The sequence below is a fragment of the Juglans microcarpa x Juglans regia genome, chromosome 7D (genome assembly GCF_004785595.1).
Source record: "Juglans microcarpa x Juglans regia isolate MS1-56 chromosome 7D, Jm3101_v1.0, whole genome shotgun sequence".
NCBI classification, from domain to species: Eukaryota; Viridiplantae; Streptophyta; class Magnoliopsida; order Fagales; family Juglandaceae; genus Juglans; species Juglans microcarpa x Juglans regia.
The window spans coordinates 9,513,055-9,531,274 of record NC_054606.1 but is presented as its reverse complement, the minus strand read 5'-3'; the positions used below and the strand labels follow the sequence as shown (position 1 = coordinate 9,531,274).

General features: G+C 32.6%; 1 protein-coding gene across 1 annotated transcript; it reads left to right on the top strand.

Moving 5' to 3' along the window:
- Window positions 1-14,292: 14,292 nt before the first annotated feature.
- On the top strand, window positions 14,293-15,641 carry LOC121239718 (protein SODIUM POTASSIUM ROOT DEFECTIVE 2). Its single transcript, XM_041137017.1, has 3 exons — window positions 14,293-14,894; window positions 15,013-15,088; window positions 15,327-15,641. Exons 1-3 carry the CDS (start codon window positions 14,424-14,426, stop codon window positions 15,497-15,499), a joined length of 720 nt encoding a protein of 239 aa, XP_040992951.1. The 5' UTR covers window positions 14,293-14,423; the 3' UTR covers window positions 15,500-15,641.
- The last annotated feature ends 2,579 nt before the right edge of the window (window positions 15,642-18,220 follow it).

Sequence of the window (18,220 nt, the reverse complement as noted above, 5' to 3'; positions counted from 1 at the left end):
GGATGTTGGACCCACAGGTTCGCCATTTGATGGAGAACAGCTCAAGCCATATCCACACTTAATCATTAATGGCATGCATTACACACAGCCCTAAATAAATTTTAAAATAAGCTAAAAGTAAAACAGATACTATATATAGGGAAACTGTACGAAAAGAATGACATGTATTATTATCTGAAATGGAGAATATTGACCCTATTTTATTAGGAATAATTAATAGACTATGATTAGGACTCCTATTTTATTTCCATCGAATTTCAGGAACAAATTTAGCATATTTATGAATAAATATATATTAGCGTTGATATATATTGTAATTTGAGTGGAGAAAATGGCTAATAGTTTTTTTTATATGGTAATTAATTAGTATATCAAGATAATTCTGGACACCAAGAATCATAATAAATTCTTAATCTTTCTCTAAAATTTAATAATTTTTATAAATAACTAAAAAGCCATGAGTTGAGAAATAGAAGAATGCGTGAGAAAAATTACAAATTACTTAACTTTAAATAACAATTAGTAATTTTAAATATATTAATGTTTATTTAATCATATTAGAGAAGATGAAGTTATATATATATATATATATATATATATATATATATATATATATATATATATATACACGTTGGCTGATACGAACGTAAGATTGCTTGAACCCCAGCTTAGAGCATTAGTATTGGATTCATCATTTTCATATTCAAAATTTGATGAAAAATATATATTTTTCATAAATAAAAAACATCTCTATCCATAACCCTACATTGGATTAGCTATTGGATTCATCAAAATAATAATATAATATTATTTTGTTAATAATAATATTTTTAATTTATTTTTTTCATATTTTACAATTACACTAACTATATTTTAATTAATAATTTAATTTAATATTTAAATTATTATTTCTTAACTTTAATATATTGTGGCTCAAAATTAGGAAATAATAATTTAAATAAATAAAATAATGGTTATAGAGTGTGAATAGTGAGCCTTCAAATTTGAAAATGAAGATGAATGTACTATAACTAAAAGCTTGACATTTGAGCATATGGTGAATCCAATGCCAAGATTTTAAAACTAAAATCATCAAATTTTAAAGATTAGACTCATTTGATGAGTCCAATACTAGTGCTCTTAGATCATCTTCTTTTTACCCTAAATTCTAATTAATTATCTGCATATATCTTCCTAATACTTAAAAGCATGTATAAGATCTACAGTAGTGAACAGTGTTTCATCCAGTTTCTCGTTGTTCTTTCTCTGTTCTTTCTCGTTGCATTCGAAAATTTTGTTCCCTTCTTCGTTCAGTTAGCATGATCTGAACAATCAAAATATCTCAAATGATAAAATATCTAATCTACACACTTCAAATTCAGATTTACATAACAATTCTCAAACTCAACTACACAATTTACAGAACAATTCTCAAACTCAACTCGAGGAAGAAAAAAAAATTTCCGTGAGATTTCTTCTCACCGTTGGTACGCAATTCTCTTCTGATTTCACCTCTAACTTCTGCATCTTGTTTCTTTTTTTTTTCCTGTGTTTCTCGCATGTTTTTTTTCTTTCTAACTTCTCCATCGCACACTGTGAATCTCAGATTCACAGTGTGCGATGGAGAGGCAAACGGAACCTCGTGGTGGGTGGCTCTGCTAGAGGTTGTCGTCGGTGTCAACTGGTGGAGGTGCGGTGGCTTGGGTGGCTGCCTACGGCCGCAGAATCGGTGAACAAATGGGTGAAACCCATTTCGGTTCGGTTTCCGTGGGGGAGAGAGAGGGCTGCGCGTGGGGGACTTCGATGGTGGCTGGGATGGTCGCCGCCTTGAGGGAGACTCCTCGGTGGTGGTCGTGAGGTTCGGTGGCCACGTACGGCGGCGTAACATGACACAAATGGGTGAAACCCATTTTGGTTCGGTGTCCGTGGGGGAGATCGAGGGCTGCGCGTGGGGGACTTCGACGGTGGCTGGGTTGGTCGCCGCCTTGAGGGGGACTCCTCGATGGTGGTCGTCAGCTTCCGTGGCCGTGTACGGCGGCTGTAGCTCACATAAATGGGTGAAACCCATTTTGGTTCGGTGTCCGTGTGGGACATCGACGGTTGCGCGTGGGGGACTTCGACGGTGGCTGGGTTGGTCGCCGCCTTGAGGGGGACTCCTCGATGGTGGTCGTCAGCGTCGGTGGCCGCGTACGGCGGCGCTATCTCACACAAATGGGAGAAACCCATTTCGGTTCTCTTTCCACGGAGGAGAACCATGGCTGCGCGTGGGAAACATTGGTGGTGGCAGGGATGCTCGTCGGCGTGAGGGGAACACGCCGGTGGTGGCGGTGATCATGGCCGGGGCTCGGCGGCGCCGAGCTGCGCTGGAGGAGAAGAAGCCGCGCGGATAATCGCCTAGGAGAGAGAAAATTTGGGAAGAAAAATTTCTTCCTGCAAAATGAGTTAAAATCGATTTTATATGTTTTAATATTTTACAAGTTTTCATCTGAAAACATTAAATAACAGTAAATTCTTTTTTTTTTTTTCTTTACAACTTTGCTTTTGTCCTTACTAGAATATTATATTGTTGAATTTTTTATATAGGTTGAACTCTGTGAAGTTGAAAGTGGAAACAAGATATCCCAACAACTAGCTATTTATAAAAGTGTCAAAAGTATGAATCCTTTAACTTTTTAGTTTCATATTGTAAATTAATAACTGGAATAATCTATTTTTTTCTCTGATTTTAAAATCTTTTAAGTCATTTATTTAATGTTATTTATTGAATAACTTACATCAATATTTACAGTCTTCCTTATATACTTACATGTAATCAATTATTAAAATATTGAAAATTTTAAAAAAGAATTTAATAAAATAGAATACGTACTCATTAAAAATAATATTCTGCATAAAATTATACTCTAAAAAATTATTGAAAAATAAAATGAAATAAAAATTTTGTGAATATTAATAAGAAATTTTGTGAATAATAGAGATGTAATTTTGGATTAAACACTTATTGAATTTTAAAAAATGAGATATAACAGTTAAATAAAAAATATTATCAAATTAAAATATTTTTAAATTATAATTCTATAATTATACCTCTTTTAGTATTATCTTACTATTAAGCAATTTTTTTTTCGTTTTGGTATTTATATTTCAATTAAAAACTTCAGAATTTATTCTTATTACATAATATACAATAAAATTAATTGAATCAATCAATATAATTATATAATTTAATTAAAAATAAATTTAATTTTATAAAATTTAACATTTTTTTGCTCTTTGAGTTTATTTTTATCATCAAGTAATATCAATTTCTTGAAGTTATAAACTTATAAATTAACGTTCCGACATAATTACATGTTATATCTTATTAGTTATATATGCATATTTATCAAAAAAAAAATTTTAACAAAATTGCTATAAAATTATTCATAAAATTTTACCAACAAATTTAGTTCTATATGTAAATACTTACATCAATACTTAGAATTTTACCCATATAATTATACATAATTAATTATTAAAATGTTGAAATCTTTAAAAATTCAAAATTCAATTAAAGAATTTGATAAAATAGAGTACATATTCAATGAAAATAATATTATGCATAAACTTGTATTTTAAAAAATGCTTCAAAACTCAAACAAAATAAAAATTTTATGAATATTGATAATAAAGTTTGTAAATAATAAAATTTATTTCTATTGTAAATATAGATTAAATAGATTAAATATTTCGAATTAATTTAAAAATAGTACTACATTTTAAGAAGATTTTTTCTGAAATCTTCCACTCTAGATTATCTAGAGTATTTTGCAAATATAGCAACTTCTATATAAAAGAGAATCTATTATAATTCCAAAATAAACAATTAGTTCTACCTGTCTTAATTGACTTTAAACTATAAGTTTATTTCTTTTATAATTCCAAAATAAACAAAATACATTTGCCATTAGAAAAATTACATCAATATTTATAGTCTTACTTATATAATTATATATAATCAATTATTGAAATATTGTAAATTTTAAAAATTGAAATTTCAATTAAAGAATTTAATAAAATAAAGTACATACTCATTAAAAATAATATTCTGCATAAACTTATATTCTAAAAGATGCTTGAAAAATAAAATGAAATAAAAATTTTGTGAATAATAGAGATGTAATTTTAGATTAAATACTTATTGGATTTTAAGAAATGAGATATAACAATTAAATAAAAAATATTATCAAATTAAAATATTTTTAAATTATAATTCTATAATTATACCTCTTTTACTATTATCTTACTACTAAGCAATTTTTTTTCCTTTTGCTATATATATTTCATTTAAAAACCTTAGAATTTATTCTTATTACACAATATACAATAAATTAATTGAATCAATCAATATAATTATATAATTTAATTTTATAAAATTTGACATTCTTTTGCTCTTTAAGTTTATTTTTATCATCAAATCATATCGATTTCTTAAAATTATAAACTTATAAACTAACGTTTTAACATAATTAAATGTTATATCTTATTAGTTATATATGCGTATTTATAAAAAAAAAAAAAATTTACAGAATTGCTATAAACTTGCTCATAAAATTTTACCAACAAACAATTCTATATGTAAATACTCAAATCAATACTTAGAATTTTACCCATATAATTATACATATTCAATTATTAACATGTTGAAATTTTTAAAAACAAGATTTATTTATAAGAGGAAGGGAAAAAGTTGGCTTCCCCAAATCAGACAAAAAATACAAATAATAAAAGAAATATATATAAAAACTTGCAAACAAAATATAACATTTTTATGGATTTCAAAATTTGTTGTTTCTTTTTATTCGTTTAAATAATTGATTTAATTGTGAGTTTTTAATTTCTACTTTCTTCATCTGCAATTCATGCTATAACAGTCATATAATTTCTATACCTATTGGTTATTCATTTCTAATTTTCATTCTCCATTTTTTGCAGCTTCGTTGAATTTGCTGAATTGATTGGATTTTTTTAGTCTTTTTCTGAGACTACCAAGGTAACCAACGATGCTACAAATATATCTCTTTCAATAGATGATTTAATTTTGTTCAAATATATACTTAAATTGAAAAAGTTTTTGATTTTGCATTATTATAAGTTTTTCTTTTATCCAGTTATCGACAAGAGTTCTTTCATTCCATGTATAAATGAAAAGTGGTAAGTTTATATTAATAAATCAATACAAATTTAACATCATATAATCAATTATTTATTTCATATTATTCTTACTTTAATCTTTGTTTAAAATAATTCCCAAGGTGCTGCAAAACATCCTAAGATACACAATTTACATGAGACTCTTTCTTTAGAAGAAAAAGAACATGTACGACAAAAAAAAAAAGAAAGATATCTTCAACAAAGGAACTCTACGAATGATACTACTCAACATGAAGAACAATTTTTCTCCCAACGAATCGTTCATAATGAAACAAATGTGTTGGGAGATCATATAGAATTCATACACAATAATGAAGACGTCAGGCCATATTGTACAAAAAGACAACGCACTTTTCGTGCTGATGCTGGAACCAGTGATATATCTTCCGTTGGTAGTTCCGGAGCTCCCTATCAGGAAATAAACACAGTTGAAATTATGTCAACAGAACCTCTTTCTTTGGACGATACCACAATATCTTTAACACTTGGGGCAACAAATACATGTACAGAAAATGTACATACATCTGGTTCTCTCCAAATCGAACAGGTTTATTGTATTTCCTTTATTCTAACCGTACTTTCCCATCAATCATTTTATTCTTTTTTATTCAACATACTTAATTCTTTATTGAATAGGCACATTCCCTTCCTCAATGCCAACCCAACTTTGACACAAGGTTGTTAACAAATTCTCAGGGTAAGAAAGATATATAAAATTAAGTCGTACTTCTTCTCCTTTTTTTCCTCCCTTATATACAGTTTCATTCAACGATACCTTTATTAGAAATTATAGCAACTTTAAGAATTTACCTCAATTCTATGGTTCATTTTTCCTCCATAGGAAATCAGCATCAACAATCAGCTGGTCATAGGAAAATATTACAAACAGTGCCATTTGAGGCAACTTTCTTATCATCAGTTCCATTCTGTAGATTTTGTGAAGCAAAGAGATTTCAACATGAAACGAAGGGTTTTTGTTGTGCCGATGGAACAATCTCTTTAACTACAAATGATGTTCCAGACCAACTTTACCATTTGTTTACTTCTAATACAGTTGAATCTGTCAACTTTCTTACGTATGTTCGCACATACAACAACAAATTTGCTTTTACATCATTTGGAGTTAAATTTGATAAAGATTTGTGTAGAAGAAACAGAGGTATTTATACATTTCGAGCTCAAGGTCAAATTTATCATTACATTAATGACTTGGTTCCTTTGGATGGACATCCTTCATATCTACAACTATATTTTTATGATACCGAACATGAATTGGACAATCGTGTTTATGACATCGAAAGATTGGATTCATCAACTGTTGCTCAACTAATGGATATTCTTCATGTTAATCCATACTCAACATTCTTTCGAAGTCTTGGGGATTTGCCCAATTTAGAAAATCACAAAATCCATATTCGATCAGATGCGGGTTTGGATCAGCGTGTTTTTAACACACCGTCAGCTTCCCAAGTAGCAGTCATTTGGATTGAAGATGATGATTCAGAACATTTAAAAGGACGAAATATTGTGGTATTCAATCATGCAGGTGGAAGTCATATAGTCCAATACTATTTTGGCTGTTATGATCCACTGCAATATCCATTGTTATTTCCTTTTGGTGATACTGGTTGGCACCAAGGAATATTAAGAGTAAAGAAAGGGGAAAGACTACCACAACGAGTAACAAGAGCAACAATTGACCCTCAACAATCAGTATCAGCGGAACAACTGCTTATAAAGGAACAAGAAGGTTAAAATAATTAATTTTCTTTTAACTTTTAATTATTCTAATATAACAATATTATATTTCTAATTTGTTAAATTTATCATCTTACAGTGCTGAAAAAGAATAGAAAACAACAGGTCGTTTCATGCCGCGAGTACTATTGCTACAAACTTCAAATTAGGAAAAATATAAAATCTATTTTGTTGCTCTCGGGACGTTTACTGCAGCAGTTTGTTGTTGATATGTACGTAAAAATTGAGACATCAAGATTGGATTATTTTCATAATAAGCAACAAGAGATTCGATCTGAAGTGTATCAAGGAATAGTTGACAGTATATCAATTGGAGAAAGCAATGCTTCTAAAGTTGGTAAACGTATCATTCTGCCTTCTTCTTTTATTGGAGGTCCAAGAGATATGCGCAAAAGATATATGGAAGCAATGACTTTAGTCCAACGCTTTGGAAAACCGGACATCTTTCTAACCATGACATGTAACCCAAGTTGGAAAGAAATCTTAGATGAGTTGGGTCCACGAGAAGAAGCACAAAATCGTCCTGATTTGATTGCACGTATCTTTAGAGCAAAATTAGAAGAATTGAAGGATGAATTATTCAAACGGGAGATATTTGGGAAAGTTTCAGCATATGTATATGTCATTGAACATCAGAAAAGAGGACTACCACATGCACATTTCTTGATCATACTACAAAGAGATTGGAAAATCTATGCTCCAGAATCTTTTGATGAAATTGTATCAGCAGAAATACCTGACAAAGAAAGAAATTTACATTTGCACAAGGCAGTAATAAGACATATGATGCATGGTCCCTGTGGAGTACTAAATCCGAGCAATGTGTGTATGAAAACAAATGGCAGTTGTAAAAACCACTTTCCAAAAGGCTTTGCATCTAACACAACTGTTGGAATCGATTGTTTCCCACAGTACAGACGTTGTGATAATGGAATAACTGTCAAAGTCAGAGGTAAAAATTTGGATAACCGTTGGGTTGTTCCACATAATCCATATCTCCTCGCAAAATTTGATTGTCACTTGAATGTAGAAATTTGCTCAACAATCAAAGCAGTCAAATACCTTTATAAGTACATTTATAAAGGTCATGATCGTGTTGCTTTCAACTTGATTCCTGGACAAAACATCCAAGATATAGATGAAATCCAACAATTTCAATCAGCTAGATGGATTGCTCCACCAGAAGCCATGTGGAGAATATATGGCTTTATTCTTAATGAAATGTATCCATCAGTTTACAGTTTACATCTACATCTTGAAGATCAACATCTGGTAGCTTTTCATGCACATAACGACCTTAACAATGTTCTGAGATCTGATTTTACGGCAAAATCAATGTTGACTGAATTTTTTTCAACAAATCAAACTAATGAAAATGCACGAAGACTACTGTACAAAGAATTTCCTGAAGCTTTTGTTTGGAATCAACAACACAAAATATGGACTCCAAGAAAGAAGAAAACTGTTATAGGCCGCATTGTTACAGCAAGTCCATTCGAAGGTGAAAGGTATTACTTACGGATATTGTTAAATCATATAAGAGGCCCTTTATCATTTGACCACATCAAAACAGTTGGCAATGTCACTGCACCAACCTTTCGTGAAGCAGCTACATTACATGGTTTGTTACAAAGAGATACCAGTTTGCAAGATTGTATGCAAGAGGCTTCCTTATACCAAATACCACACAGTTTAAGACGGTTATTTGCAACAATTTTAGTATATTGTAACCCAACAAATCCTAGAGAACTTTGGGAATACTTTGAACAAGATATGTCAAGCGATTTCCAAACAAGTGTTGCAACATCAGCAGATATTAGGACAAAAGTCTTACGAAGCATCTCTTCTACACTTGAATCGATGGGAAAAGACATAAACATGTTCCATTTAATAGAACATGATGTTTCTTTTGATCAGAATGAAACTGAATCTAGGGAAATAAATGATGAATTTGCAGTTTTGATACCAGAAGAAGATCTTATGGCTTCGATGAGTCTTAATCCTGAACAACAACATGCATATGAATCAATTTTACAGAAAGTCCTTCTAAATGAATCTGCTGCATTCTTCATTGATGGTCCTGGTGGAACAGGGAAAACATTCTTATATAAAGCACTTCTCGCTACAGTGAGATCAAGAAACTTAATTGCTCTTGCAACTGCATCGTCTGGTGTTGCTGCATCTATTTTACCTGGGGGTCGAACAGCACATTCACGCTTCAAAATTCCATTAGATCTTGACAAAAATAGTACTTGTTGTGTAAGCAAACAAGGTGCTCTTGCCAAATTGTTACGTCTTGCAAAGTTAATCATATGGGATGAAGCACCTATGTCTAGAAAAGAATGTATGCAAGCATTGGATAAAATGTTACGAGACATAACTGATTCAAGATTACCATTTGGTGGAAAAATTATCGTATTCGGTGGAGATTTTCGTCAAGTCTTACCAGTGATTCGTAAAGGCACAAGACAAGAAGAAGTTAATGCCAGTTTAGCATCGTCATATTTGTGGTCCACTTTAACTAAGATTAGTTTAAGTGAAAATATGCGAGCAAGATTCGATCCAAACTTCTCAAATTATTTACTTCAGGTCGGAAATGGAACAACACCAATCACAATTGAGAATAAGATCAAAATTCCCAGTGAAATGCTCATTCCTTACAAAAATGATGTGGAGTCTTTAGATGATCTGATCGATGCAGTCTTCCAGGATATTGGCAGTTATTCAGAAAATTTATCCGAAATGACAAATCGAGCTATATTGACACCAAAGAACAACTCCGTCGATGAGATAAATACAATACTTATTCAAAGATTTCCTGGTACAGTTACACAATACTATAGCTTCGATGAAACGATTGATACATCAGAACAAGGCATCATGGAGGATTTCTTAAACACATTAACACCAAATGGACTTCCACCCCATGAATTATTACTAAAAAAAAATTGTCCTATCATGTTACTCAGAAATGTCAATCCTTCAGAAGGTTTATGCAATGGAACACGTCTTATTTGTCGCAACTTTGAACGAAATATCATTGATGCTGAAATTGCAGTTGGTCACCACACCGGAAAAAGAGTTTTCATACCAAGGATTCCTTTCTTGCCAAATGCAGACGATAATAGTGGTTTTCCATTCAAAAGAACACAATTTCCTATCAGATTAAGTTTTGCGATGACAATAAATAAAGCACAAGGGCAGACATTAGATTTTGTTGGTGTATACTTGCCTCAACCTGTATTTTGTCATGGCCAACTATATGTAGCACTGTCAAGAGCCAAAACTTCTGCTTCAGTAAAAGTTCTTATAAGACCAGTGTCAACTCATGATTGTGAAGAAGCTGAAACAAATAATATTGTTTATAGAGAATTACTAACACTAGCATATCCATCATAAACTTCTGTGAGTAATCAAATTTCAATATATACCTCTCAATTAAATACAATTTGTTTTTCCACTATGTAATTTTCACAACTTCTTATTATTCTTTTATTAAAATTGTTTTATTTAAATTCAATTGTTTGGACTAATATTTCTTTCTTTTAATTCATATGTAGGCTTCAACATGCGGACTGTCTATACATCAATCAAAAACATTACTCCAAGTACAAGAAATTGGAGCATCAAGATGATTGTGTCAGACAAATCACCCAAACGTACTGCACAACATTCACCAACAAAATATCAAAATCTGACATTGATAGACCCTGAGGTAACACATTGACATCAATATCATACTTGCAAGAACATACTTAATGTTTACATTGTATTCTTTCACATGATATATTCAAAATATATATGTTTTCCCCTTACAACATAGATTCATTCTAACTATATTTTTAAATTAAATCTTATATATATATTTAATAAGTACTATTTTCTAATCAATTGAATGCAAATAACTATTTACTTATGCAATATTATGCAGGGCAACTGACTACAAGCAACAATTTTCGGCAAAGATATAGACCTACGTAATGACATGTTACACATATTCCGGTCTTACTACATCAGTAATGCTTATGTTAAGCCTTTAGATCCCAAGCATAGAATTGAAGCACATGAATACCAGTGGATCTTAAATTCAAGAACAATCATCGAAAATATTCCAGATGACGAAGTGGAATTACAACCACCAGAATATGATATTATCCCATTCACCAATCTGCATGACTACAAAAACACTGGAACTGAAATAGGTAAATATCACATCAATATATTTAACATACTTCTTAATACTCTTATTCAGTTTTCACAAAAAAAAAAATTCAACATAATTGAACAGCTATTCTGGCGATCGCAATATACATGAAACCTCCCAGAGAAATTACCTCAATACATGGGCCAACAAAAATTCAAGAAATATATGTTATCGACCAGAGGTAAAGAAGATTTCTCAACTATATATGTGATATTAATAAATTCTTTAACTACCTTGTTTTCAATATTATTTCATCATACTACACTTTTAAATACTTTATCCTAAATTTTACAGCTTGATGCCGATATGGTTAACTATGTGTAGTCGATTTGTAGACGGTGAATGCCGAGCAATCTCTGATATTATTGAAGCTAAGCCAACTCTACTCGCAACACGTTTAAAAGTCGGTTCATACAATGGTATATTACACAACTTATAATATCAACATTTATTAAAAATAGAATGTTATTATCTACTAACAAATTTTTTTTCTTTATAATATAGGTCTTTCTCTTTCATCTCAACCGACAAGCGTATTTACCTTAAATCCTGTCATCCCTGCTGCAACTCCATTATGTCAATGGTAATTCTTCAAAATATATATTCATCAACTAGCTCTAAAATTGTTTTTTCTTTTATATCTTTTCCTCCATGATTTCTCTCATTCATTTTAAATTATTCTAAAAATATTTAGGACGATGCTTAATCATGCACTGCTTGAAGAAATCGTCGAAAAAAATCTACATCATACAACGGCATCAGCATCAGCATCGACATCAAATGTTGACATGAAAGACATAATTAAGCTTGATGATCTTGCTGGTTTTCTTAAATCACTACAACCAATGACGGTACAATTCTACGGTCTTCTTAAACTTTTTTTTCTTTATATATATTGCCTTCTAAAAATTTTACACATGCCTTTTCAAAATAAATATAACCTTATCTTAAGGCTACATACTATTTACAACCATTAAAAACATATATCTGTTCCAAAATTAATGCAGAAAGCAAAATTTTGGATTAAAGCAACTATTTGTGTGGTTGATCTCCATCAAATATTCTTCTACATGTCCTGCATTGGGTGTAAGAAGGGGACTGGATATGAGCAAAATGAAAAATTTCAATGTTATCATTGCAAATACATGAGCAATGCACAACCACGGTATATATGTTATATTCATATTTTACGTCGTAAATGTTTCTTTAATCAATTTTATGTTATATTTAAATTATTACTTAATCATTCAGACTAAAAAATATAGTTTGTTTATATAGCTGTCGAGCTTACATCGAAGTTGACGATGGTAATGGACGACTTGGGGCTGTCATGTTCGGTCAAATTGCAGAAGAAGCTCTGGGTTGCACAGCAATCGAACTAATGGAACATACAGGAAAGGTAACCAACTTATTCATATTCCAATTTGTATTTTAAAAACATTTAATCTTAGATATTCAAATAGAAAGTTATCAAAAATATCTTTTACATTATATTTATTCACCATACAGGAACATTTACCGTATATCCAAAATATTGCAAAATTATGTTCAACCAAAAAATGGATCATACAATTGGGTGCAGATTTGGATCAACTCCAAAAACAACGTCACAAAAACTTCAATGTTCTCTCCATAAATGCTGTAAATGACGAGAACACACCACTTTGAATCCATAACCAGCAAACTTTATTTTCAGTAACGAAAGAAACAATTATGTAATATTTAGTCGTTTTAGACTCTACTTTCAGTAACGAAAGAAACAATTATGTAATATTTAGCAGTTTCAGACTTTACTTTCAGTAACAAAAAAATAATTATGTAATATTTAGTCCTTTTAGACTCTTTTCTTCTACACTAGATGTTTATATTTTAGAATAATTTAATACAGGACAAACGTGCATCGCACGTAAATTCACTGCTAGTATATATATATATATATATATATAAGTTGTCCTCATTTCAATTTTCTATCAATTTAATGCAGTCGACCATTACTGACTATTTGACCTTTTCTCTGTCCCATTCGAAGGTAATCCCCGAATTATTAGGTTTCCAAATTAATTCTTTAACGACTTTTTTGGATTATACTCTTGAACTTGAAATTCCTTTTTTTTTTTTTAATCAGATGTCCGATGATGTCGGCAAAAATAGTTGCAGCAGGTGAAGGAGTTATCATAAAATTTATGGGAATTATAGGGTAGTCAAGCTTGTGAAATCATGCATGATTGGTTTTATTATAAAAATTGGTGGATTCTATTTTTTTTTTTTAAATAAAGTGTACAAGATTTATACACATTTTGCATACTTTAAGAGCGTATATAATATTACTCTTATGATCTAAATAGCCACGCGCTGCTGAACTGCACGGTTTCCATCTTATCCAACGTTTATATATTAATCAAATTATTCAAAAGAATATTGTTTTCTGTCGACTGAGATTATCATAAAGAGACCAACTCCCAGCTGGGAAACGCATGTCCAGTTCAGAATTAAAAAGCAATGGAAGTACTAAAAGTTATACAAATTGGTTTGCACATTGAATACACAATATTGCCACCCACCCCCTTTGCCCTATTGAACCTAACATTGGTGGCCGTTTGCTTGAATCATTGCAAGACTTTCAATATAGTGGTCCATTGCAATGGAAATGATGAGCACAATTTTCAAAAATATGAACAGTTCTTGAATTTGTTATAATTGTAAAGGAATGTCAAGTACTAGATGATTGGAGAATTAATTAGATCCAGCCATGCAGGCTAGTTACAAATCCCAAAACCAAATGTCCCACGTAAACATGAGTCGCACCTAGCTAGAATTAGGTTGCACTGCTGCAATAGTCGATGGCAAGACAATGATGTCTAAATAATATGATTTGCTTGATTTGAGGCTTTCTTTTCACTACTAGTAGTGGTAGTAATCATATCACACAAAGATGAGCCTAACCTTTTAAGCACCCCCACCTGTTAAACAATGAAATTAAAGGGAAAAAAAAAGGCTGAGACAACTTTAAAGGTCCAGATTAATCACATATCCTCCAAGGTATCAAGATTCATTACTCAACCTCAGTCCCTTTGGTGGGACCTTGCTGCTTCTTTTTCTGTATCTCTCTCTCTTATCTATGAGGCCTCTCTCATCCAAATTTAAAAGGAGATTAGTTGGCCTCACTCTGAAGATACTTTCTTTTACTTATTCCAGCTTACTTTGCTTCAGTTGCATATTCACAAAAGCAATCGCTTCCTAGTTATTCCCAACTACTATTCCCCCCAACATGAAGGGAATGGATCTTTTCTGTGCATCTCCAGCCTCCACAGCTATATGCTCTAGCATGGAACACCGTTATTCCATGGTTCGCCGTGGCCCGGCCAGACCCGACGTTGATCAGCGCCACAATCCACATCTCCATGGTCGAAGAAAAACCCAATTCCATTCTCACTTCCCCTGCACTTCAATATCTCAGTTGCCCATAAATCCTAAGCCTTATTATGAAAAGCAAAGGAGGAGTTCCGCCAAGCAAAGTGATTTGCGCAAAAAAAGCTCCGCTGACATAAATGATCTTAACAAGGCCCCAGGACGTTCCTCTAGATCATATCTCTTGAGTGACACACCCTTAATCGACTGGTTATCAGAGTCCGAACCCATCTCTGCACTGGTTCCAGTTGAAACGGCAAAGCCTAGCCGCCTGAGTTCAAATGACTCTCCTGCCTTGAAATCCTCTTCCTCGTCTCGCCCCCACGAACAGGTTCCTTTTATTAATCTCTCTTTTTCTTTAATGCTTACTCGAACATATCTACTTAAGAGTCTTCATGATATACATACGTAGTACTCTTTTAGTTTACTACTGATACTGGAATTTGCAGGTCGTGGTTTTGAGGGTGTCACTGCACTGTAAGGGCTGTGAAGGAAAAGTGAGAAAACATATTTCTAAAATGGAAGGTTAGTGATAGTACTAGACATATAGTCTTTGTCTCTTTAAATAGCTTAATTAATTATTTCCATGTACTAACATTGAGTATATACACTCACACTTCTAAACATTAAACCTAATTAATTGCTGTAATACTTCTTTCATATGTTGCTTACACCCTGGCTTTGGGTTAGCCAGTAAACTAACATTAATTTGCAGTGCTGCCATTTTTAAAGTGATTTTTTTTGGCTAATTAACTTTGTGCAGGAGTGAGATCCTATAGTATTGATTTGGAGACAAAGAAAGTTACTGTAACCGGGGACGTGACCCCTTTAGGTGTACTTGCCAGTGTGTCCAAGGTGAAAAACGCACAGCTTTGGTCGTCTCCTACATCATCATCCTCGTCCCCGATATTGCCATCTTCCCGATGGTCAGCATGAATAATTACAAATAAACTAGAGTTTCCTTTTAATCTTGATGTAAAAGTTGGGAATTCCAGATGGGTGTGTGATTCCAGAGATGTAAAATCAACTTATCATGCTTTTATATGTGATGTAAATTAAATGTGAGCTCTCTCTTCTATATATGGGGATTGAAATAAGTAAAAGCAAGGGGGATTTAGTATATAATTAATATGGTACTCATGTTGTGCATTCTGATCATCATTTCTTGGAACAAACAATATTGGTATCTTTCTAAGTATTCCCTTATACTTTATTTGAATTCAAAAGCATACTTAGGGTTGGCAACTCTGAAAATGTCTCGTAGTTTACTGTTTCCCATATAATGCCCGACGTGTGTGTGTGTGTGTGTGTGTGTGTGGGGGGGGGGGGGGGGGGGGGGGGGGGGGGGGGGGGGGGGGGGGGGGGGGGGGGGGGGGGTGTGGGCATTCTGTAGCCATCCACTTCTGCATGCATCAAAGCGTATGGTGATTAATGTGTAGAAAAAACAACCTCGACTCGATCGCTAAACCCCCAGGTCGATGTATCACTTTCCGTTCAACTTTTGGTGATCAACCACCATATGCATTTGAATTTGATTTGTGTCCTGCCTTAATGTCCTTAATTAGATTAAAGTTTCTTCATTCTCTAATTGGGGCTTATTTTTCTGAATTTGAATGGCTCGATCGCTTGGAAATTATTAATTATGACTTCCTTATTAATCCCTTTTCTTTGTTAACTTCATTTTTTTATGAATATCACAAATAGGGGAGAAACTTTACACTACTTGTCATCAGGCTTTAGGACTATGATATGTTACAAATTAGATCATTGTGGAGAGAAAATTACTAAGAATAGTACTACAATAATTACTTGAGCGTTAGAACAAGAGATCTGTACATGATGTTAATCGAAATTAACGACCAGACAGATGGAATATATATACCATGGTTTCCAAGCATGAACAGATAGCCTGCGCCCAAAAGTGACTAGATCAATCATGTTATAAACAAAAAGATGACAAGCATCATTTCAAGAGAGCGTGTCGAGATCATATTTATGAGAATGCGCGGGTGCAACGGTGGGCAATCGAGGACGAGCGAGGTTATTGCTTGGGAGACAGACATGCGGCATGCACTTTTACTATACTTTTTCTTCTCTGATCTGTCTTCAGGATTCTGCTAGATCGCTTTGGTGGGTGGTTCTTCTGTAATTGGATGGTGGTCAGAACTTGGATTCTTGTGCTTTTCCCCTTAAAACTTTAGCATGAATTACCTCTTTTCTTCTTCTTCTTCTTCTTCATGGTTTGGACAAATAAATATGATTTTGTTTCACAATTTTCCATGGCTAGTACTTTTGGGAACTATGGATATGTATGCAGTCACAAGGGAGAGAGAAAGGGAGGACGTACCTAGACAATAGTCATCATTTCATGATATCCTTGAGCATAATATTTAATAAATTCCCAAGTATTATACCCTAATTAATCTGGGCGACCTGTGCCAGAATAATATTGTTGGCAATCCTTTGCAGGTTTGTGCATCAATGTCCCATCCTCGTAATGGACCAAATGATGAAAGCATGGTAAACTTTTAGACACAAGTCCATTTCAGATTTTCTAGTGGTGGGGCTGCTTCATGATCAGAGCTTTATGTTTCTTCCTCTGTTCTTGCTTTTGAAACTTCCTGATCTCTCAAGAAATTGACGATCGAGACAAAAGTACTGATTTTGGATTATCATGATGTGTATGTAGTCCGTACTGTAGAAGCAAGAAAATTTTCATTTCTCTATCTTGATCCAACATAATTTGTGCCTTTCTACTTTTTCTCTACATTTGGTTCCTTTATTTCTTTGACTAAAAAACTTGGACGGCTGGAGAAGAAAATGACAGGAAACAAAGAAAAAAGTGGAGAAAGGACCACCCAGCATTAAGAAATTATTATATGATTTTGATAGAAATGTTTGGTGATTTGGGTAGTTACACCATCCATGGACACAGAGCGCATGCAGTACTCTCTCTTTCCTATCTAATTATTTGTGTTTCATTTGAAGTTCTATTTTTGTTCATCATTTTCTGATCATGTAACATTAATTACAGTAATCATTTAACAATATTGGTTGAATGATAAAAAGAAAAATAAATAAATATGGAATAAAAAAAAAAAAAAGACAAAGGGCTTTTAAAAAGAAGTAATGAGGACAAGCTAGCTTAAGATGATCAGCTGGCTGGTTGTATTCTATGATGCAACCAAAAAGAGAAGAGGAAAAGGTGAAAATGAAAATGATAAAGTTGGGAAAGATGCCACAGCGTTAATTCTTTGATCATATCCACAGGTTATCCGAAACAACTTTGTCGCCTTTTATCTTCTTTTTGAGACAAGAAGTTATAATTTATGTCTCTTGGAGTTGAAATTTTGGATTGCTTTAGGTAAATATATCTATATATATCTATATATATATATTGAATATCGCCTTTGAACTTTCAATGGGAGCTCAGGAAATATAGTTCAGCATATATACCTCAGTACTGTGATGACTTCTGTGGTACCATTTTGGAAGTTTTTCCTCTAAGCTAAACTGTAATTTTCCCTTTTAATATATCGACATTAATGGAGGTCTTTTCTTTCTCATTAACTCAAATTTCACAAATACAGTATAAAGGCTTATAACTTCATGATCTTAGTGACAAGTGAATTATCGAATGCAGAATCATCCTGAATC

Excerpts from the sequence above, each read along its gene's own strand:
- LOC121239718 (XM_041137017.1), top strand. The coding sequence starts at position 14,424 with ATGAAGGGAATGGATCTTTTCTGTGCATCTCCAGCCTCCACAGCTATA. Across the intron at positions 14,895-15,012 it reads CGTCTCGCCCCCACGAACAG|GTCGTGGTTTTGAGGGTGTC; the intron begins GTTCCTTTTATT and ends TGGAATTTGCAG. Across the intron at positions 15,089-15,326 it reads ACATATTTCTAAAATGGAAG|GAGTGAGATCCTATAGTATT; the intron begins GTTAGTGATAGT and ends AACTTTGTGCAG.